Below are 22,173 nucleotides of genomic sequence, written 5' to 3' on the forward strand. Positions count from 1 at the left end.
TTTGGTCTTGAGGGGTTTTAAAGCCCTTTGGTTCTCTTTGGCACAGAACAGATGTCTTAGGATTCCTCTGATGTCTCATATGATGTCTAGAGCTTAAAATGTCTGTCATAAAGCTGTCAATATTCCCTTAAGAATCTCTTGCAGATTTTTTTTTTTAATCTAAGTATGTTGTCTTTGGAGAAGACTAGCAGTGGAGGTTTTGACATGGCACACAGCTCCAGTAGTGCTTGGGTTTGAGTGCCAGAAAGCAAAGGGAGATAAGTGAAGAATAAGGAGAGGACCAACAGCGTAACTCTCTGCTCCGTCTCTATTTTGATCTAGTGGCGCTGAAAGCAGACCCTGTATCCCATCTGAGAGAAGGTGCAGCACAGCTTTGTGGGGTCAGAGCTCTGCCCTGCGTGATCCCGACACGCACCTTGTGTCGACTGTAACTTCAATGGAGGGTTAATCCCTGCTGCTGTGGTGTCAGAGCGCCAAGGGGGCCTGGGGCAGATGGGGATATCGGGGAGGCCTGAAACAGCTCTGGGATGCGGAGGTGGCGTGATGGAGAATGCGGACAGAGAGGAAGGGCAAGAGAACGGTGAGGAATGGAAAGCAAAGGAAAGGAGCGTAATTACGTAGATATGGAGGTGAAGGTCAAAGTCTCCATGTGACTGCTGTGTGGTGGCTGGTGTTTTCTTTTTCTTAATGTTTGTATGTGTTGTTGTAAACAGCCCCAGGCTGATCTGAAAGTGCTGAGGGGCAGAGGCTGTAAATGAAAGAGGTTGTTCCCCTGATAAAGAGAGCGAGCAACTTGAAGTGTCTTTGGCTTACGGCATTTTGCATGCTTGTTCCTCCATTGCTTCTCCATTGAGTTAAGTTCCTTGTATTAGGTCTGATGTAGAGTCTTGCTTACTAACGGAGCAGGGACAGCACTGAGAGTGCCGAGCCCTGGAGGCACTGGGTATCGCCGCCATCGAATACCTGCCTTCCCGCCGCTGGCTGCTGTGCGACCGTCCCGGCCGTCACCCTGCCTCGCTCCGTGCTGAGGGCAGCTGGTTCGCGGGGCACCTCCGGCTCCCCGCTCCTCATGGCCCCTCAGCCAGGGTGAAAATAGTGAAATACCAGCAAGTGTTAAAAGTGATAGCCAGGCGTGGGGCGCTTAACTCGAGTTTGGCTGGGGGGGTGATGGGGTGGCCCTGGGGGCCCCCAGGGCCCGGGTTACCGTTCTCCCTGAGGGGGCCGACCCCCAGAGCCAGGGCAGGGCGGGGCCCGGGCTCAGCGGCGGGCCCCGGGGCAGGGCCGTGCGGGGCCGGGGTCCCGGGGCTCAGCGGCGGGCCCCGGGGCAGGGCCGTGCGGGGCCGGGGTCCCGGGGCTCAGCGGCGGGCCCCGGGGCAGGGCCGTGCGGGGCCGGGGTCCCGGGGCTCAGCGGCGGGCCCCGGGGCAGGGCCGTGCGGGGCCGGGGTCCCGGGGCTCAGCGGCGGGCCCCGGGGCAGGGCCGTGCGGGGCCGGGGTCCCGGGGCTCAGCGGCGGGCCCCGGGCCAGGCCGCGCCCCTGAGGAGATGGCGGCGGAGTGACCCCGCCTCGCGCTCCCGCCGGGTTAAACGGGGTGAGGCACTCTTTGGCCGCCGGCGGAAGCAGCCGAGCGCTGGGGCCTGCGCGATGCGGCCTATAAAATAGGTGGGGTGGCGCGGAGGCCCAGGCAGTCGGAGCCGAGGCGAGCGGTGTGTGGGTCGTACGGGAGGCCCTAGTGGAGCGGCGGGAGCCCCAGGAGGCGGTGGCGGCCTGAGAGACCCCCGTCTGCACCCTTGCTCCTTCCCCCTCTCTCGTGGGGGGGAACAGCGACAGCCACCCCCGGAGCCGCGGGCCGCGCCTCCGCCCGCCCTGCTGGATGCTCTGGAGCTCGGTCCCTGAGGGGGGCCGCGGCGCCGGCAGCCCCCGCTGTGACGGGGCCATGGGGGCGGGCAGCGGCAGGGCGCGGAGCCCCCTCCCACGCTGAGAAGGCCCCTAGTCTCGGCGCCGATGCCGCGCTGTCCCCTCACACCCGGCCCCTGAGATCCTCCTTCCCCCTTCCCCGCCTTGCCCTCCTCATGCCAGACGGAGCCCCTCGCCTCGGAGACGCCCTGCAGCAGCCCCGCCGGCCCGGGGGTCTGCGGCTGCCCCCGCGGTATGAGAGGAGCTGCCCCCGCCGCCGGGGGCAGCCAGGAGAGGGGCAGGCTCCCACCCCGCCGCCGGCTGCCGTGAGGCGGCTGTAACTGCCTCGGCTGGAGGAAGAGCCCCTTTGTTTTCCCTCCCTCCTTCCTTCCTTCCCGGGGCTTCATGCCCCCCTGAGGGATGATGGAGGTGGTGGGGGACTTTGAGTACAGCAAGAAGGACCTGATAGGACACGGAGCCTTTGCTGTGGTCTTCAAAGGTCGCCACCGCAAGGTAAACAGCGACGGGCTTCGCCCGCAGCCGGAGCGGGGCTGGTTACACAAGCCCCGGCCGGGGCAAGGGGCCGGGGTCGCTCGGCGGGGCTGCAGCCCTCAGGAGCCGCTCCTGGTGGGTGACAGCTGGGGCGGGGGCCGCTGGGGAGTTTTGTCGTGATTTGGGTGTTTGGGGAGAAAAAAAGAAAGAAAGAAAAGGTGCGGGGTGGGCTGAGGTACCGGGGCGGGGGCGGCGGGGCGCGGGGCTGGGCCTGCGCTCGGGGCAGCCCCGGCGGCCGGCCTGCAGCTTCGGCGGCCCCGGAGCCCGGCAGCCGGCTCCCGGCCTCCATACCCCCACCCCGGTTTTTTTTTTTCTTTATTTTCTTCCCCCTTCCCTACAAAAACAGCAACCTGGCTGGTTCCCACCTCTCCTCTCTGCTGTTTGGTAGCTCCCTAACATAACGGCGAGTGGAGAGTTGCAGCTGTATGGGAGGCTGAGCCCTTTGTTTGTCAGGAGGGTCATGTTTATCTCGCTGGATAACGAGGGACCTAATGGAAAATTGTCTCCATTGGGATTGGCTGAAGATTTCTTAAATTCAGAGGTGTCTGGTTTCCTGGAGTGGCTTGCTAATCACCACGGATATTCATAGTTACGTTATGGTTTCTTGATGCTGTGAGAGTTTATTCTGGTGTTGGTGCCTGAAGTGCTCTGCTTTCCAGAAAACAACTCTTCAGATTTATCCTTTTGGATCATTAGGGTAGTACTCACAACTTGGGAGAGGCCCAGTGCAGTGATTTTTGGGTTTAAAAAAGAAGGGGGAAAGGAAAACAGAGACTTTAAAGGCCAATGGAGGTGCTTCCACCTTACAAATAAATAGGCAGTTTATTTTTAGCTAATATATAAATAGACAATATAGAAGTTTACTTAAAAAAAATCAGATGTTTTCTTCTGCAATTTTCAGCTGCAGAGCATAAGAAGGCTGAAAATGGGAAGTCGTTAAAGTAACTTGATCATTGAGAGAGGACTGAGAAGCAGATGCATAGCACCGCTACCAAGAAATAAATGGGATATGATTACTTACTTTTTCTTTTAAAATGCTTTTGAATCCGTGAAAATGCAGTGTAGCTGCAGCTGGATTTTAATAGCTGTCTGAGCTATTGTGGAATGAAATAGTTCTTGATGGTGTCATGTGATGTAGTAATCACTGGTGGGTAGAGTAGGGGTGATCTCGCAACTTTTTCTCCAGTGCTTCACTAGCTAGTTGTTAGTGGATAAAGTTAAAAACAAAACAAAACAAAAACCTCACAATACTTTTTTGTTTGTTTCCAGAAAACTGATTGGGAAGTAGCCATAAAGAGTATTAACAAAAAGAACTTGTCAAAGTCACAAATCCTACTTGGAAAAGAAATAAAAATCTTAAAGGTATGTTAATTTGTGGTGATTTTTAAAGCTGCTTTACTTGAAAAGGAAAAGAGACTTTTGACCTAGTTCATTCTGGGTCATGGGTAGTATCACAGTAATTGCTATTCTGCCTTTTGTTTCTTTGTTAGTTCCAGGAGAAATCCAGAACTAAAAAGACCAAGAAAAGAAAAAAGGAAAAGATACTTTTTTAGTTCTGGAAATGGTCTCAGAACAGGTTATGGGGATGCTTTTGTAGTTAAAAGTGGAAAATGGTTGTAGAACCAGTCTCCATGCTTTGCTTATTGCACATGTAGAAAACTTTGTCCTTCAGGATGGCGAGTGCGGCACCTTTCCCAAGCAGTGCATACAACAAAAGTCGTAGCTGAGGGTAAAACATCAGTCTTTGATCTTTTTTCATCTTCTTTGCTCAAAGATGCCTTGAAAGCTAAAATTGGCAGGCTGAATTGGATTCCTGAAACAGTCTTCCTACTTCTAAGTTGTGTTAATTGGCTTAAAATGTGTAATGTGGCTCTAATGAAGGAAATAAAACAGAGCATCATTTAGTTTTTCAGTGCTGTTTTGCGGAAATGTCACCTTGGATGGTCTCTTAGCATTCTCCGCTCTCTGAACTTTACTGCACCTCATTTTACATAGCTTTGCAGTAATAATTAGTGATGCTTTCTTTCCATGTTTCCGAGCTTCTTGAGATACATCACTATTTTATATACTAATATATACGTATTATAATCTAGTATAGTTATTATATACCAGAAATTGTAGTGTTGGGTATGTTAATGTGCTGCAAGTACTTAGCAAAGACAGATGCTTTTTTTGAGCAGTTAAAAATGATTGCATGAGCTGTCCTGTGAGTTTTATTTGGTGTTACTTTGTTTGATTTCCATTTTATTGTAAAATGGTAAGGTTGACTTGAAAATAGTGTAGTTGGTTACTCCACCGAGCAAGAAATTGTGTGAGACTATAAAACTAAATTTAGTCAGTTTTCAGTACTCATTAAGGGATCTTGTGCTGTAGTACTTTCTGTAACAAGACATAAAAAATGAATTCTGGAACCAAATGTTTTTATGACCTCTGAAGATATTGCCTAATTTCCTATTCCTGTAAATATTGTCTAAATAGCTGGGATTTCCTCCAAATTCCATCAGATGGTCTAAAAAAGATACTACCTTTCTTTGTAAAATTTTATTCTCTTTGATTACCACCTGGCATGTTAAATTTAAAATAACAACAACATCAGGCTATTTCCGTAATACAAATATTTTGTTTTACAGGAACTTCAGCATGAGAACATTGTCGCTCTCTATGATGTCCAGGTAAAATATATTTTGATGCCTTTTTTTTTTCATTAAAATTTATTTATTAAAATATAATGCATATATATGTATACTTAGTAGAAAATTTTGAATGGCCATATATTTTGTTGCTATAATCAGTTTGGTGTTTAGAAAAAGAGATCCAGTTCCCTAGCGGTGGCGGGGGAGGTCTCTCATCGTCAACACACTATGCACTTATTTTGTATTGCCTCTTATTAATAAACAGGATGCACAGTTGGGATAGAAAGCTGTGAGGAATATGGTTTACTTCCAGGCAGTAGGGGAAAGTGGCAGCCTGAGAACCTCTGCAGAGGCTGTTTGTGTAGTCTGGTCCTGTCTCCAGAGAAAAAGCATCAGCTGGCTGGGCTGGGAGCTCTGGCAGTGGCAGTAACTATTCTCCTGAATTAGCCTTGTTTCCTGGCCCTATAATTTAATTGGAAAGTGGGTGTTTGTGGATAACGGCTGAATACACCTGACGGAAAATGTACTAGTAGGAGTTGATCTGAATGGATGGAGCAAGTGACATTCAGAAGTCAACGTAACTTAAAATACTCTGTTGCAGAAAAGGAGCAGCATCTTTGAGATCTCTGTAACAAAGAAATGTATTGTATAGCCCTGTGTCACGGTGAGGAAGAACTGAAGGAGGTAGAAGATCATGATCACACATGTATATATTGCTGTTGCCTGTGTTCAAAAGGATAGAATAAAGTATAAAAGCCAAGCAGACATTTGGGTCTTTTCAAGTTGCAGAAATAAGTATTAAATTGCTTCAAATTATCTTCCTCTTTTTGTTCCCAGGATTCTGCCTGATAAGGCAAAGGAGTTAGTTAGTTTTCTAGCCTATCTAGAGTAATGTATTCTACTTGGTAGGAAGTACATTTTTTGTATCCGAAGGCCTGCAAGTGTTGAGTAAAGCTAAATATAATGTGATGTAGGTTATGCAGCCATTTGTTCTGCTTGAATAAGAACTATACATTTATCTCCTGGGCTCAATTCTCATCTTAAATACAGAGTTACATTTATGAAAAATTATTAAGAACCACCCTTGGGGCATTGCATAGTTAAAACAATGCAAAATAGACATTTTGACATTCTTCAACATATTCTGTCTTTACACGTTTGTATCCTAAAAGGTTTTTAGCTTACATGTAGATGTGTATCTGTGTAGCTATGGAAATCCATGTTCATAGGATATACATTAGGCAGGCTCGGGTTTTATTGTGTGTAGTGCTATAGGACATGTACTAACTTCTCTTGACTTCTGGTACAAAGCGATAGCGTTCATGTAGTAACAGATGATGCATCACAACTTCCCATTTGGATGTATAGCCTCTTTTCACTTCTGGGTCTTGGCTTCAGAACTCTGCATTTTGAATGATACTAGCTGCTCTGAGAGGGAAAGTATAGTCTCTTGTGCTTCTTGAAGAGACCAGGCTTTCCTGAGTATTACTAAGTGGAAATAATCTCTCAGCATCCTAAATTTAGTATATCCAGACATCTTAAAAGAAACTGGAATTGTTGACTGAGGGCGTTGGTGTGTGAGTAAGCAGCTGAATTTCAGATTTATCATTTACAGTTGTTTATATGTGAAGATTACTTACTAAGCATTGCAGCTCAACCTGAGGGTAGTTGACTAGATAGGTATTTTGATGATTTAACATTGTGTATCTTCTAAGCCTTGGAGAGGCTCTTGCTTCTTTTGATTTATGCGCAGAACATCCACAAGGGAAGAGAGGACAGAGCCGTACACTTGTCTATGGTTTCTTTACCTAAAGGTTATTTAAAAACGTAATTTTTCTGCTTTTCTGTTCTGCCACAGGAAGGGGTGCCCTTAGAGTGACAGGACTTCTTGAATGATCAGTCCCGTCTTCTCCATTTGAGAAGGGGGTGTTACTGCTTGTCTCTGACTATTGCATTTAGATACTATGATCTGTTAAAGCAAAGAGAAGGGAAAACCTGCGTCTCATACCTTGGATATATTTCAAATACATTCATGGCAACCATAAAGCTTGGCAGTATGATGTTACTTGTATAGAAGAAATTGCTTTACAAAATATGGTCTAAAGAATGTAACACTTGCACAAATAAGCTTTTCCCTTTCTGCACAGAGCTATGTTTGTGAAATATTATACATCTTTAACTTGTATGATTACATTAATTTATAACCCAGCAAGAATGAACACTATGCAAGGCATTCACATGTCTAGTAGGCTGTTACACCTACTAATTTTCTTTAGCATTTCATGTTCTAGCATGTACTGGCCTTTTTGTTTGCTATAGTATTGTGAACATAGTGATACGGTACAGCAGATAAGACATTAGGATTTCAAGCAATTTTTAAGTTACAGAAGCTATTTTTTTTTTCCTCAGTGCTGGAGCCAGTGGAGTCTGTCACAGTAGGAAGTTCTCAGTGTGACTGGGAGTCTGTTTTATTTTTATAGTTCTGTTGGTCTGAAGTTTTTCTTAACCTTAGACAGTTTGAAATAAGAAAATGCTCATGTTTCAGATGCAGTGTTTGGCAGACCATTTAGCTGAATAATCCAAGAACTGATTGTTGTGCCGAGTTTTCAGATAGAAAAGATGGTGTGCAATGTAAGTGGCAAAACTAAGTGAAAAAAGTGTAAATTAATTGCAATGAAGAATAAATATTTTTACATCTCATAATATTAAATGAAATTATTTGTACTTAATGGCAGTACTTTGAGATTAAAACTGTATCCCTGCATAGCAATTTGGAATATATCATTTAAGTTTGAGAATGAAAGGGTGGTTATTATTTTACATATTGCAAAAGGCTTCCTTGGGAATTGTTTTCACAGGAGGGAGGTAGAGTCTCTCTTTCATCTCTGTTCATTTATGGTTGTGTTCCTGTTGCATGATCTGTGACCAGTCCCACAAGTCAGTGTAATAAAGATACATACACCATTAAGGTTTTAATTAGATCCAAGGAGAACTTGTGACCCATTCTGCTCATTTTAAAACCTTCCACGCTGCTGTTGCTTCAGGTCCTATGAACACCATTTTGATACGTTACTTAGTATGTGTAGAGTCCACTGAGTTAAATTACTAGAAATGCCCATTCATCTGGAGACATACCCGAATGAATTGGTGTGCCGTTAATGTTGTATGTGCATTGGTCGGCATAAAAATCTTTTGTTCTGGTGCCAGCACGATAATTGCCCTTGATTTCCGTAAGGTGGTTACATGCAACACTGGCAGGTTTGATCTGCAGTTAAGCATTTTATGTAAGCAGAGCATACCGTTGTTGTTTGTGCCATCTCAGAGGGCCAGGGGTTCTGCACACAGCAGGGTGTGGAGACCAGCGGATCTAAGACCAAAGGCATTTGTGGAGATACTTAAATATGAACTCTCCATCTGTGAGAGGCAAATGTTTTGCAGTAGCAGGGCTCTGAAAAATAAGCGTATGCAGCTCACATCTAAATGTGAAATTAATTTTTCATGAGGTGAAATGCTTAATAAAACCCTGAGAAGATAATAGATGTATAGCAAGACATAACCTGCTGAGACATTTTTTACTTATGTTCTTGGGCAAGAGTTTGGTATTCTTTCTTTCAAGAATAAAAAAAACCCTCTTGAATCTCTAAAATGGTATAAGAATGCAACTCTTTTCTCATGGTGTTGCTATGGGATGTCATTCATCCTGCAAAAGATCAGTCTTGGATCATGTTAATTGGGGAAATGGAGCCCACTGTTTCTCAAAAGCAAAAAGAGTCTAAAATAACCTCTAACTCACCAGCATGAAGTACATTGAGGTCCTTGGATAAAGTATTATACTAAAGTATGAAGGTATCAGTAAGTTATTTGGAATGTGCTATATTTAGGACATGAATTTACAGTTTTGTGCAGTTCATGATCCCAAGTGTGTGCTGAGTAGAACTAATCTCTTACAGAGTGCCAGACAGTGCCTGTTTTAGCAAATAATTTAATTCAAAACCTCTTTAGAATGTCAGCCGTCAGAATGAAAACCTGTAATGTATCTTTGAGATAGCGTTTTAGAAGAATGAATTAATGTCTTCGCTGTATGGAGTCTGAAGTTTGCTATTTGAACAGTAGTTTAGGGAGAACTAATTTCTAGCGTGTTATTGGAGAAACAGTATCTGAACAGAAATTGTTTCTTGTCTTAGCTTGTTGGTACATAGCAGACAAAATAACTGCAGCTGCTTCTGCTGTCCTTGAAAGCAGTGAAAGCTAGTGGGAACAAAGCCAGTGGTCCTTCTGGCACCTACACCTCAGCCTTTACTTATACGCAAGTGCCCATGAGGTCTTACTAGGGAGGCTTATGGAAGGAACCATGTTTATCTGTACCTGTTGTTTTACCAGTGGGAATTAAATATTGCTGTTTGGTTTACCCAAGGACTCCAGTTGGTCTGGTAGCATTGCATATGTTTCTTGAGGTGGTTGCTTCAAGCATTCTGGTGTGTGCTCTTAATCTTCGTGTTTCACAGCTTTGATTGCCTCCATGCTCTCATCATAGCTGTTTCTGACCTGTTGTCAGTTGAATGAGGATGTCTCAATATTTTTATTTTTTTCCCCTCAGCTCCTTGATTAAGGCCTCTGTGTTTGTCAGTTTCCATCCTCACTGTGTGTGGAAATAGTCATATGAAAACATGCTGTCCAGAGAAGTTTTCAGATAAAAAGAAAAATCCTGCCCTGTAGAAATTGTAAAGGTTTTGAAATACTACCTGGCAGCTGATGCTAACTGGAAGGTCGGTTACGACAATATTGGACTGCAAGGAATGACGCCAGTGTAGGCGTTGAAGGCTAAGGACAACCAGTTAGAATTTGTTTTGGCCCACAGAACCAAACAGTTGGAATTACTACATAGTCCTTAGCTTACCTGCTGTGCCTAGATGCTATAATTTGTATTTCAAAACTGTTTCAGAAGATCCTCAAGTATGCGAGCGTGTCAGATGTTTGGTGTGCTGTGAATAGTTTTGCCTTTCCTTTGTGTTGTGCAGCAGGCCGGTCTCTTTCACTACCTCCCATATATATTAGTTAAGTACAGCATTTCACATAACAGAAAATGAGTGATACGCCTATTGTGGTACATTTCTTCATGGCTGATTGCTCTTTTATGTGAATAATTGGCAGCATGCACGCTATTTGAATCCTACAGGCACATGTCAACTGACATTTAGGCTGAGACTTAACATTTAGTCAGAACTAACAAAATGTTCAGTCCTTTAGACATGATAGGAACTGAACATGTTAGAAACTGCTGCTGTGGTGTGCTGGCAAAACAAAACAAGAGTATCTGTAATACAGTAAGAAACAACCTTAAAAAGATCTGGACCAGTCCTTTTACATTAAATCATTAGAACTTTTGCCAAATGTATTTAATGCTCAGAAAAAATGAGGAGTATATTCCTGGCCAAAAAATTAAAGCAAATATAGCACAAATTAACATATCAGAAAATCAATCAGATAATAGCAGTGCACAAGCCATCAGGTTAAACCTAATGCTCTTGGCAGTCCAATCATAAACTGCAGCTAAACAGAATCTATAAACTTGGAGCAAAAACGTAGTAACTGTTTCTTTGCCACAATTTCTGCTTTGGCAGCTCATTAAGAGCTCCTTGCAGACTTTCAGCTTGTTCTAAAGGAGGACTTCCTAACCAAAAAGAAAGCTAGGGTATGTTTCTGCCAATACGTTAGAGTTCTAGCAACAGCTGTCAGAAGTAACCATGGATGTTTTGACTTCTTTTTCAATTAATGTCTTTTAAATGGAACTACTGCGCTGAGCCTGTGATTTGGGTTGGAGCTTCACCTCCCCTGGGACAACCGTTGGAAGTCTGGGATTAAAACACAGCAAGTTTTGGCAAATATGTTGCCTCTTAATCTCTCTCTAGTAGGTTTATCTGTTAGCTTTCAGAATTGTGAAATGGTTTCCTATTAACCTTTGCTATCTTTTGCTTCAACTTGCAAGTAAAACCTAGATTCAGAATAAGAAGGAGCAAAAGTAGTTTTTTGTCAAGGAAACTTTAAGCAACAAAGCAAGGCATGCTGGGCAAAACTGTTCCATAATTGTTGCAACACAACATACATTTGTTTTGCTTGATTATTTTTCTAGGTAGATGTGTAGGCCAGAACAACTCCAGCTGCAGTAATTTTATGATCTGTATGTCAATGTAAATTTTTCAAAGCTTTGTTCTCTGTTTCGAGAAGCAGTTTAAAATAGCTTGCTAGGTCAGCTTTATTCTTGAATGTTAGATCTGAAACATGCTGGTTTACTAATGTTTTCCTTTTTGAGCACTTTGCTCTGCTTAGCAAGTCAACAGAAATCACAAGTCTAGAGAGTGATCGTAGAGATGGCTTTATTTTTCATCAAAATAATTTAAAAGGGAAAAAGGCGTCTACAGAATTGACTTGTGTTTTCTGAATGTATTCCCAAAATGGAGATCACATTCCCAGTCAGGCTGGCCAAGAACTGTAATGCCAAATGTGAGCACCTGTGAAGGGATGAACAACTTCAGCTGTTCTGAACTAAAGCTTGCATTGGTGGGATATTGAAAAGGGTTTGCTTGTGAGTTAAAGTCGGGATGAGATGCAGCTGGGGAGACTGGTACCAGTACTGGGCAAAATACTACTTCTGCAATATGAATTAGGTATGACTTCTGACCAGTCTGGGAAAACTCTTTGTGAAACCTCTAATCTACTGCGCTGATTTAATTAAAAAAGGATTATCCAGGCTACAATAAGGAAACACACTCTACTTCTTACTATGACTAACCCAGTGACTTTTTTGATTATTATTAATCAAGAATATCAGTGAAAAAAAGATGAGTAATGCTATTTGAGGGAAATCTAGTGTAGTCCATAGGAATGACTTTCTTTAAACAGGTGAGGGCTAGTACAACAGGACAAATCATCAGCTCGGTGTTTCTGAAGGGAGCAGTTTCATTGGAAAGGACTTTGTTTCCAAGGGAATCCAGAAAACACATTCTCTTAGTTCTGCGGTGAATAAATGTCTGTCATGAGCTGAGCATTACATACTGCCATAAGCTGCTGTTTTTGTGCAGTGTGTTGTGTAGTGGAGGCACTGACGCTGCGGAACATCTATTTCTGATTCATGGGATTGCTATGTTCGGGTGGAAATCCAGTAGCTGAGCTTCTTTCTTGTCACTGGAGAACGGACGGTTTCCATGCTTCTTAGCTGTGTTATTCTTTTACACATCACAGTTGTCCTTTAAGTGAAGTGATCCTCAGTTGGCAGAATTTTCAGTTTGATAAATTGGGATCTCAGAGTTGCTGTTTGGCATCCTTGGGGTTCCTGAAAGAAAGTGCGTTTCTGTCTTGGAAGATGTTGTTGCAAAGGAACAACGTAGAAAAACAACATTTATCACTATGTATTTTCAGTAATTTACAGAACAAGTAATTACTTATCTTTTTTTGCTTTAATGTATGCACTTAGGTTTTGAGGCATTTATAGGATTGCAAATTACGGTTCATGTTGGCCACAGCTGTTACAGAAACATTGAACAATTGTGAGTTCCTGAAATGTGATCTACTGCTGCTTTAATATTCTATATTGGTTGGAGTTTGCCTTTCATTCCCAACAGATTTGACTAATGTTCCTAGAAACTTGCTTTCTTTGAAGCTAATTTCCAAATGTAAACAAATCTGTAATGTGCCTGATGTTCTGAGCTGGAAAGAACCTCAAATGCATTTCTGTAACACAGACGAGGGTGGCTAAACTAAATGCTTCCAGAAAGCGAAGCAGCCTAATACAGTCTTGAATTAACCTTAAAACATCCAGTTCATCTTGAACTGTACTTACTACAGTTATCTGTAGTGGATATCTGTACCTGTGGTGGATTGGTAGAAATGGGCTTTAATGGGTTGCGCCATCCTGGTGCTCTGTGCTGTGTTTGATATTCAGGGTAGCCGGTTTCCCTAGCCTGGGCCCATGGGCCCATTTTTACTTTATTATTCTTTTTAAAGCTTCCTAGCCTGACCTGTTAGCGAGCCCTTGAAAATGGCACCCTTGTGGTAGTTCTTGCCGGTGTGGTCAAACTGAACACGCGCTGAAGTTTTAATACGAGCACTGAGAAAGGTGGCTAAGTTGACAGCTTTTGTTTTGCCATGCAATGTCCCTTTTAAAGTGAAAGGGCGGTACCATGCTATGTAACTAAAAACATCATCCTGTTTATTGTATACTTGCCTTATGTTTCCTTCTAGTTCTCTTTGTGTTCTGTCATTCTTAGTCAGTCAGCTCAGAGGCTTTTACTTTATAAAAGATCTCTGAGTGCCTTCAACTTTGTAGGCAAAACAAAACTATTTTATGCAGGAGACTTTGTGGAAAACAATGTTGATTATTGGCACAGACAGGTAGGCTCTTTCTTTCCTCACAACAAAATAAATATTTGTAAAAAAGATGAATGTTCTTGTTACAGTTGGGTTTAAGCACAGACATTTTTGCTGCATTTTTGTGGAGTGTGTAGATAATTTACAGTAGAAGTTAGCTAATCTGTCTTTCAGTAACTCTTGCCCAGTTACAAGAGAGGGAATTCAGGTTGCAAATAGGTCAAAGGAGGTCAGTGCTTTGGAAAACCTCAGTACTGCCATACCAAAAAATCTCAAGGACTGCCATACCGAATCACACCTTTGCTCTAAGGCATTTAGGTCCGTGGCAGAGACATACTTCTGCCAGTGACTCACTGAGGGAGATACTTCACAGAAGTATGCATGATTTCTGAATTAATTATCCTACAAAATCGTGTTTGGGAATCAGTTTATTCCAGACAGTTAACTGCTCTGTGATTTCTGACGGACCTCCGGCTTGTCAGATGGCAGAACCAAAGCTTGTTTTACCCAGAAGCGGGAAACATAACTTTGGAATTCCTCCTTAGAAAACTCGTTGTCATAGCCAGATTGTCTTGCTTACAGTTTGTAATTCTGTCTAGTATATTTGTGACTAAATATTACTGTCCCATTAGTGACTGATTTCAGTGACGGCTGATAGCAAACATTTATTTATTTGTAAGGGCTCTTAATATAGAGGTGGTGTCGATAGAGCAGTCCAAGGCAGTCGAAAGCTAAGGGAGCAACATACAGTGGAAACTGATGTTACTTACGGTATGATGCTCTTTCAAATTATAGCTTTAGTCTTCAGGATATTGCCTGGTGATATTTTTTTTTTTTTTTTTACATATACTAATGCTTTTGAAAATGTGAAGTATTTAATTATGGGGAATGTACATATTTGCTACCCTCTAAAACAGTGACTGTAATGTAAGGTGTCTGTTGATTGAAAAATCTCATGTTACACTTGGTTAATGCAGGTACCAAAGGCTTTGTCTTGTCGCATTCTTAAATGGGATTTGTTCTCCTTCTCTTTTAGGAAATGCCCAATTCTGTCTTTTTGGTAATGGAGGTATGTGTTAACATACATGTTTCTTTCTGGCTTTAGACAAACTCATTTGCATAGCTGCAAAATAACCATGACTTGTTAAAGCAGGCAATTCTGAAAACTAGATTATTAATTTCCTATGCACTACTAAATTTATCAACAGTGTTTGTTCCATAAATTATTCAGTTTCATTTTATGATACCGCAAGTATTGATGAAGTGTTACACCTCAAATTATTAATTACAAATAATTGATAAAACAATTTTAACGTGAACAGCTGGAAAGTATCTTCTCATTTTCGTGAAAAGATTACAAAGTAAAAATTACATAGCGAGTGTTTCAGTGCTTGTGTTTTGAATAAAAACCTTTCTTTTTAACAGTACTGCAATGGTGGGGATTTGGCAGATTACTTACAAGGTAATTGATTACTATATTTCCTTATCAAGAAGCTATTGCATTACATGTTTATATTCTGTATTCCTGTAATCCATTGGTGTTTCTCTGAGATTTTTTTGCTTGTGGTGTAAATATTTTTCTATTCATGGAGCGTCTGTAATTCCACAATGCATGTTCGCCCTGGTGTGATTTTAGAGTACCCTCTTTATAAGAGTAATTGAATTCACCAGGAATCTGTTTAGTGTTGTATTCTGTCTCCAGTCAGGGTCAGCAGCAGAGTGCTGTTTGTTGTGTGTTTGTACACCACCCTGGAACCTTGAAAACTAAATTTTGAAGCTGCAGGAAGACATAAGGTTTTGCATTTGTTTAAAAACATTTCCCAGGGTTTTTAAATGCCACTCATAATAGAAGATAAAATAAAACAAAGTAGCAATGAAGGTGAATAAAATAATGCACAGACAGAAAATGCTTTTGCCACTGCTTTCAAAACAGTTGAATGTAACATTCCCTTATTTGTAAATGAGGGAGAAGATGTAGGTAACCATAAGTAGCATGCTGAAAAATGTGTGGTTTTCTGTTTCTAAAGTCGCATTTTGGGGGCTGCTCCCAGTGTTTTGATTCCACCTGCTTTCTTTTCCAAGATGTGAACTTAAAAATACTGAATAACTTGTATAATAATGCTTTCTACAAAGCGGCAGTTCTAGCTTAGGAGAGATTTTACCCTTCAGCATGGCTCTGCCCAAAGTGAAGACAGAAGTTACAGAATCATGACAAGTGGATTGTTATTACAAACAAAATTTTGAGCAGACATGTTCATGTTTTTCTTGCTGCAAATATTCTTCTACTTGCCTTTGTGTTTCAGCATGTTGAAGGAATCTTTTTGTGAACAGCTATTGTTATGGTAACTGTGTATATTAAAAGCCTAATTCACTTCCCATTAAAATCCTTGGAAGGACTCATACAGTATAATCTAGCCCCGGTGTTCAGTACTTTTTCAGACTGCGGAATGAGATAATACCTTCCGAAGAGACTTTCAAAAGTAAATCTTATTTTTTCCCTTCAAAATAAATTTCATCGTGGATGAAATTTTTGAGCAGAGCGGTTATCTGCATCCCCATAATAATTTGTTATGAACAATTAACATCCCCAAATAATTTGTTATGAACCTGTTAAGAACAGGTTTTACGGCTTCAGGTTGTAATATGACTGTAGATACATTTAATGTTCTAAACTGTGAAGTTTTTATTTTCTTGGCTCCTTTGCCTTTTTAGCGAGTTTAGGATTTAATGATGATTGAGAAGTTTTACAATTATTATGCTACCAAGTTAAATAAACTACTGTAAAAGCAGATAATTCAGAGTACTCTAGCTAATGTAAAACTGTGAGATGTGTATGTTGTTGAGTATATACATTTGTAGAAAAATACTGGAGATTGGATTGTTCTGAATGTAATTCACTATGATTTGATGGTCTTCATTGTTTTCACAGTTGATCACTGTGAAGTTTATTGCTTTTTTGCCCAAAATGATACTTATTTTCTCATCTGCTAACGTGTATGTTGTTTCCAGCTAAAGGAACTCTTAGTGAAGACACCATCCGAGTGTTCCTCCAGCAGATTGCAGCAGCTATGCGTATTCTGCACAGTAAAGGAATCATTCATAGGGATCTTAAACCACAGAATATTTTGTTGTCTTATGCCAGTCGTAGGAAGTCAAGTGTCAGTGGCATACGCATCAAAATAGGTAAATATGCTTTTCTCTGATCTAAAGGTGAATCATCACTGTTGGATAGTTTCCCTACTCAAAAGTGTCTTAGTAGTTAAAGCACAAAGGGTGCACTGGATATGGTGTGTATTAAATTGATGCAAATCAGACAGTAAGTTTAGAATAATGGGTTTTATGCTGTAATGCAGATTCTCAGTATAAAAAAGCTTGAGTCATAAAGACCTTTTTGATTAAATCTGCAGGAAAAAGAAACCTATTTAGCTGATGTTTCTAGTATTAAACTATTTTAATTAGACATAAATCTGTAACCTTTGAAACTTTGAGTAGCCATTAGCCTGTTTCAAAACTGTGAGCATGCGAGACTCCAGTCACAGTTCCAGCTGGGTTCTTTTGTGGTAGACCCTCCTAAGGGTTATTTGAGAAGTTTAGAAATGTAGGTTATGACCTATTTTTGGCAGAAAGAGGTTTGGCATTGTAACTGGGGAGAGATGTCAACTGTTCGGGATACTACCAAACTCCTCTTCAGAGGACACTTCAGGTGTTTTAATCTCTCGTTGTTGTCTGTTAAGTGTCCATTTAAAAATACCTTGTTTTTAAGAAGATCCTTTTCCATGCTTTTGCTCAACTAAAATCTGAGATCTGTTCCAACTCACTACATCCTCTGAACAACACAGAGGAGACAAAACTTCTTCTTTTGCTGTCCTTACTTGATAGTTTCAGATGCTTTTGCTTACGTGGAAAATTTGGGCATCTGAAACTTGATTTCTCAAACTTCTACCTGATGTGATTTCACTGAAGCAGATTGTATATTCATCACTCTTAATGAACCATTTATATTTAGCCACTGACTTTAATCCTTTCCTGCTGACGCCAGACAGCATGCTCTGCAGCTGGGGAGATGGCTGAGCAGCAGTTTGTGCAAATGACGCCGCTGCTGTTTCTTGGCTTGCTATTTGGAAGATAATACATTATTCTTTCAGTGTAACATAGATTTTACTATTCCGTGTAGTTGGCTATATATTATACCTGTCTTTTTCTCTCTAACTGGTAATTGTAGCAGATTTCAATAAGAGACAGATCATTTCTAGACTTTAAAAACTTGAAAATTATCTTTCATTTCATTGACAAATGTGTTTCTTTACATAGCTGACTTTGGTTTTGCTCGTTATCTGCATAGCAACATGATGGCTGCAACTCTGTGTGGTTCCCCTATGTACATGGTAAGTGACAGTATATTTCAGATTATGCTGCTTATCTCAAACATTGTCCTACCAGAACAAAATCATTCACTGCTTGCAGATTGGCAAATGCCTAATGTTGCTTCAGAAGTATTAGGGGCAGCATGCAGATCACCTTTCCATAGTTCTACTAGCTCCTTTTTTTTTCTTGTCATTTGGAGATCATGACTGTTAAATTCAGAGAGACACTGAAAATTTTTTAGTGCTGCAGGGAGGAAAAATCTTAGAGAATTAAAAAGCAATACATCTTAGCATTAATTTTTTGGGAAAAGTAGTTTCATTCCCACTTACATACTTCCCCCCACCCCACCCCTCCCCCCGAAATAAGGCATTATCTCCTTCCCAGTTTCTAAGAAAATAAAAAGTGATCAAATACAGGCTAGAAGAGCTTTACACTAGTAGTTAAAAAAACCTACTTGATGTTTTCATTCTAGTTATTTAATGTATTCTCTCACATGTGGGGTTTGCTTTATTTGTTTGGGTTTTTTTTTTTTGTTTTGTTTTTTGTTTTTTTGTTGTTGTTGTTTTTTTAATAAAAAACAATTTGGAGTTAATAGCTGTTAAGTTTTACTAAGTAGTGTGGTAGTCAATTGAGCATCGAACTGTCTGACTTTGGCACTACCACTACCATGCTGTATGGTCATGGAAAATAATTTTGCTTTCCCTTGTATTGTTTTTGTATATATAAAATGGTGATAATGGTATTCCTTATGAAATGCTTGGTTATTTATCCAAAACGAGGACTGCCTAAACCAAGTAAATAATGCTTACCTCTTATTCCCATACATGCTGATTGCTAGCTGCTTTCTTTACAACATCAACATTTCTAGTTTTCTGTGTTTTTGAAATGTAGCTTTCTTTCAAGTCATGTGATGCAGATTAAAATGTTAATTTTGTCTTAAAATATTTACTCTTTACAATAAAGTGGTCTCTGTTAGTACTGCTCTGACAGAAGAACTGTAGAATTTGTATTGCTGTGGCTTTGCTTTTTTGTTTTCCCTTCTGAGATTTTCCTGTTCTTTCCAGGCCCCTGAAGTGATTATGTCTCAACACTATGATGCTAAAGCAGACCTGTGGAGCATAGGAACTGTGATTTATCAGTGTCTTGTTGGAAAACCACCTTTTCAGGTAATGCTTTATTTCCTTTTCCCTCTTTTTAGTCTCATGGAAATTCCTAGGGCTTTTACTTCCAGTCATGAAAACAGAAGTAAGTAGTGATGTCCGAGTGTAGTGTCGGTGCTTCAAAGGCCAGATCGCTTGAGGATACCAAGGGAGAAGTTGCTCGTACTTAGATCAGTGTGTTCAATCCAGAGGAAATATATAAGGATACTCCATACTGAAGTCACTGCTGTGCCTGGGGTTTTCTCCTTTAATGCCCATATGCAAAGGCGTCTCTCTTGTGTATGTGTGCATAGGTATGAAAGCTATTTTCTCTATTAAACTGAGCTTTAATTAATGTACGTTTTTATTTGACAGGCCAATAGTCCTCAAGATTTGAGAATGTTTTATGAAAAGAACAGGAATTTGATTCCTAGGTATGTCACCATGGCTTTTCCTGTCACTTTTATTTGTTCATTGAACACTTTTTCATCTTTGGGAGTGCCTGGGATTCATAAAAAATATTTGATGTTGCTATCTTGACAAGGACATAGTACGATACCAGTGGCTCATGCTGTATCTTGCCTTCATTGTACCGTGCTGAGCTGAAAGCGTCCTGTACTAAGGCCGTAGAGCATGTATAGTGAAGACTTATGGCAGAATGCTGACTTCCTGAAATTTAATGTGTTATGCATTGTTTAATGCATGCATGAAATTTAATGCATGTTTTACTTCCTCTTGTGTGCAGTATTCCTAGGGAAACGTCAGCTTATCTGGCTGACCTGCTGCTGGGCTTGCTTCAGAGAAACCAAAAAGATAGAATGGACTTTGGTATGTAACTTTTCCTTTTGCTCTCTTGACTTTCCTTGTTGGTCGTATTCATGTGACCAGAGTAATAGTCTTGACCTTTTGTCTACAGCCAATTACATGAATGTGAAGTATTTTTTTCTTCTCGGTTATCATAAAGGAGGCAGAGTAGCCAAAAGAAATAATTAGGTACCTACTGTCAGTCAGTATTAAATGATGCACATAAATTATGACTTTGTTGTTGAGTAGTGAAATATAAATTAGTTCAGTTCTTTCAATTGTGACCTTTTTTTCCCCTCCACAGTGGTAACTGATATACCTTAAATTTCATGTCACAATCTTATTTCTTTTACTTTAACTGGTGTTTTGGCTTCAGCCTCGGGGCTGACATCTCTGATCTCCATGTGGTGTTGGTTGCAGAAACGTAGCAAAGTACTGGAAGAACCCACTTTGGCAGCAAAGTTGCTTTAAATGGTTTCCTCCCTGTTGATTTCTCTTGCAGACTGCAAATATCATAACAGTATTAATGGGGGTACAAACTGTGCACATTTGATTTGACCTTGAGGTCAATAGCTGAGGGCAATGAGAGATGTGATGTTACATCAAAATTGTTTATATTTGCAAAGATGAGTTCCTAGTATTGCACTTAGATATTGCTAGCTGTAGAGACTTCTTTATTTTAGTGAAATATTTTCACTGGTTTATTTTAAGCCCAGAAGTAGTAGAAACAACAGTTGTATCTTGTATTTTGTTAAGTCCTAAAATCTTAAAATTTTTAAATTGTTCATTCACTGAAGTTGGCATACTGTTAGATTACTGCAACGTCTGTTCAGGACTGCATTTTGGATTAGTTGGGAAGTTAAACCTAGTACAAACTAGATGGATACCCCCTTAACAAAAGTGAACTTGTTTGGCTCCAGTTTACTGCTGTGTTTGGCTTTTTCCTCTTTAGCTGGAGATCTTTGGTTGCAGAACATTGTTCTAACTTCTTAGGATTTCAAGGCCTCAGATCAGTGCTATTGAATCATTCCGAATGGCTACAACTGTTGCCTCTTCAAAACTAGTCAGGAGTAGAGTTTAGATTTGTGTGTGCTTTGTACTGGCTGGATTGTCTGATACTCACTTCAGTCTCAAAAAGCTTTTCTATTGCTGGCTTTTTGGTTACCTGTTACTGCCAAAGCAGTAATGCTTTTTTTTCTTTTTTTTTAAAAATGCAAACTCAGGCAGCATTTTTAAAAGACGACCACTGAAAAGTTAAATCTTGATTAGTTCTTCTTAGCTGCATCTTGTATGTTGCGTTATTCATGCTGGTTGTTTAAATTTTATAGCACTATTTGTTATTGCAGTTTTATCATAGCTCCCAGGAAATGTTACTCTTAAACTTTTAGTTACTTAAAGCTAACTTAGCTAAATACAATTACCTTTTTCATTATTATTATTTTATATCCATAGCAGTGTGCTTTATACTGGGATTTGATTTAGCAACAAGATAGGTGACCCATGAAGTTTAATCTATGGAATGGTGGGAAAGAGCCTAAACCTTATAGTCTCTTCAGGCTCTTTGTAGATAAGACCCGTAAGCTTTCCTTACCATAAGCTATTAGCTCTTGTGATGCTGAGATCCTAGGGTGAATTGCAACCAAAAGTCAGATGTGCTCAGGTTTTTTTTCTGTTTACGAAACTCCACCCTTGCTTTTTAGTTATGCATGCAACCTTGGTTTTGATGCAGTACTGAAATACACAAATTGACTCATTCATCACATGTGGTCCTTGTGTATTTGTGATAAGAAGACTATATCTGTTAGGCTGTGGAGAGAGGAGGATTCAAAAGGCGTTTTAGTTCCTTACTTGACGCTCGAGACTCTCCTAGCTACTTTTTTTTCCTTTTCAGTTCCTGCTATGTTTTGCTCCAAGAAATATCAAACTTTCTTTTTTTTAATAATTTGGAATTGAAAACATCCATCAGTACTGGCATAATTAAGGTGTTGCTCTTCTGAGAACTAGGCATCGATTTTTGTGTGTAGACGTGACTGAAATAACTTGATTTGCTTGTTGTACGTAAAAGCTTAAGTAGAAGTCAGATACAGAAAAAAATCATGATAATTGCGTAAGATGTCCCAGATGATAGCGACAGTATTCAAAGGTTACTTATAAATCTGTATGTGTAGAAGAATTAATACATCACAAACATGGACTTGGAGTAATTGATTCCACTTTGCACTTTTTGGGTGTGCTGATCCCTACAGTTTCTTCAAACACGGGAAATTCACTGTGTCATTTGTGGTAGTGGGAGAACGCATTTGTGCTTAGAAAGAAAAATAGAAAGCAGAATGGTAGTGATGAAAGTCATGTTTTCCTTGGCTGAGCCACTTAAAGGGCCTCAAAGGGGCTGCTCTGGAATGTGCTTAGCAAAGGGAGTGAAA

At 40.7% G+C, this 22,173-nt stretch overlaps 1 protein-coding gene across 1 annotated transcript in view; it reads left to right on the forward strand.

Moving 5' to 3' along the window:
- The first annotated feature begins 1,693 nt into the window (after positions 1-1,693).
- Positions 1,694-22,173, forward strand: part of ULK2 (unc-51 like autophagy activating kinase 2) — a 41,082-nt gene continuing 20,602 nt past the window's right edge. Inside the window, exons 1-10 of the mRNA XM_082328193.1 lie at positions 1,694-2,406; positions 3,715-3,807; positions 5,076-5,117; positions 14,479-14,511; positions 14,868-14,904; positions 16,452-16,625; positions 17,754-17,827; positions 18,872-18,973; positions 19,322-19,380; positions 19,692-19,774. Of these exons, the coding sequence (XP_082184319.1) occupies positions 2,314-2,406; positions 3,715-3,807; positions 5,076-5,117; positions 14,479-14,511; positions 14,868-14,904; positions 16,452-16,625; positions 17,754-17,827; positions 18,872-18,973; positions 19,322-19,380; positions 19,692-19,774 (790 nt within the window). The 5' untranslated portion in view covers positions 1,694-2,313. The remainder of the gene's footprint in view (positions 2,407-3,714; positions 3,808-5,075; positions 5,118-14,478; positions 14,512-14,867; positions 14,905-16,451; positions 16,626-17,753; positions 17,828-18,871; positions 18,974-19,321; positions 19,381-19,691; positions 19,775-22,173) is intronic.

The sequence above is a fragment of the Platalea leucorodia genome, assembly GCF_965183815.1.
Source record: "Platalea leucorodia genome assembly, chromosome: 16".
NCBI lineage: Eukaryota > Metazoa > Chordata > Aves > Pelecaniformes > Threskiornithidae > Platalea > Platalea leucorodia.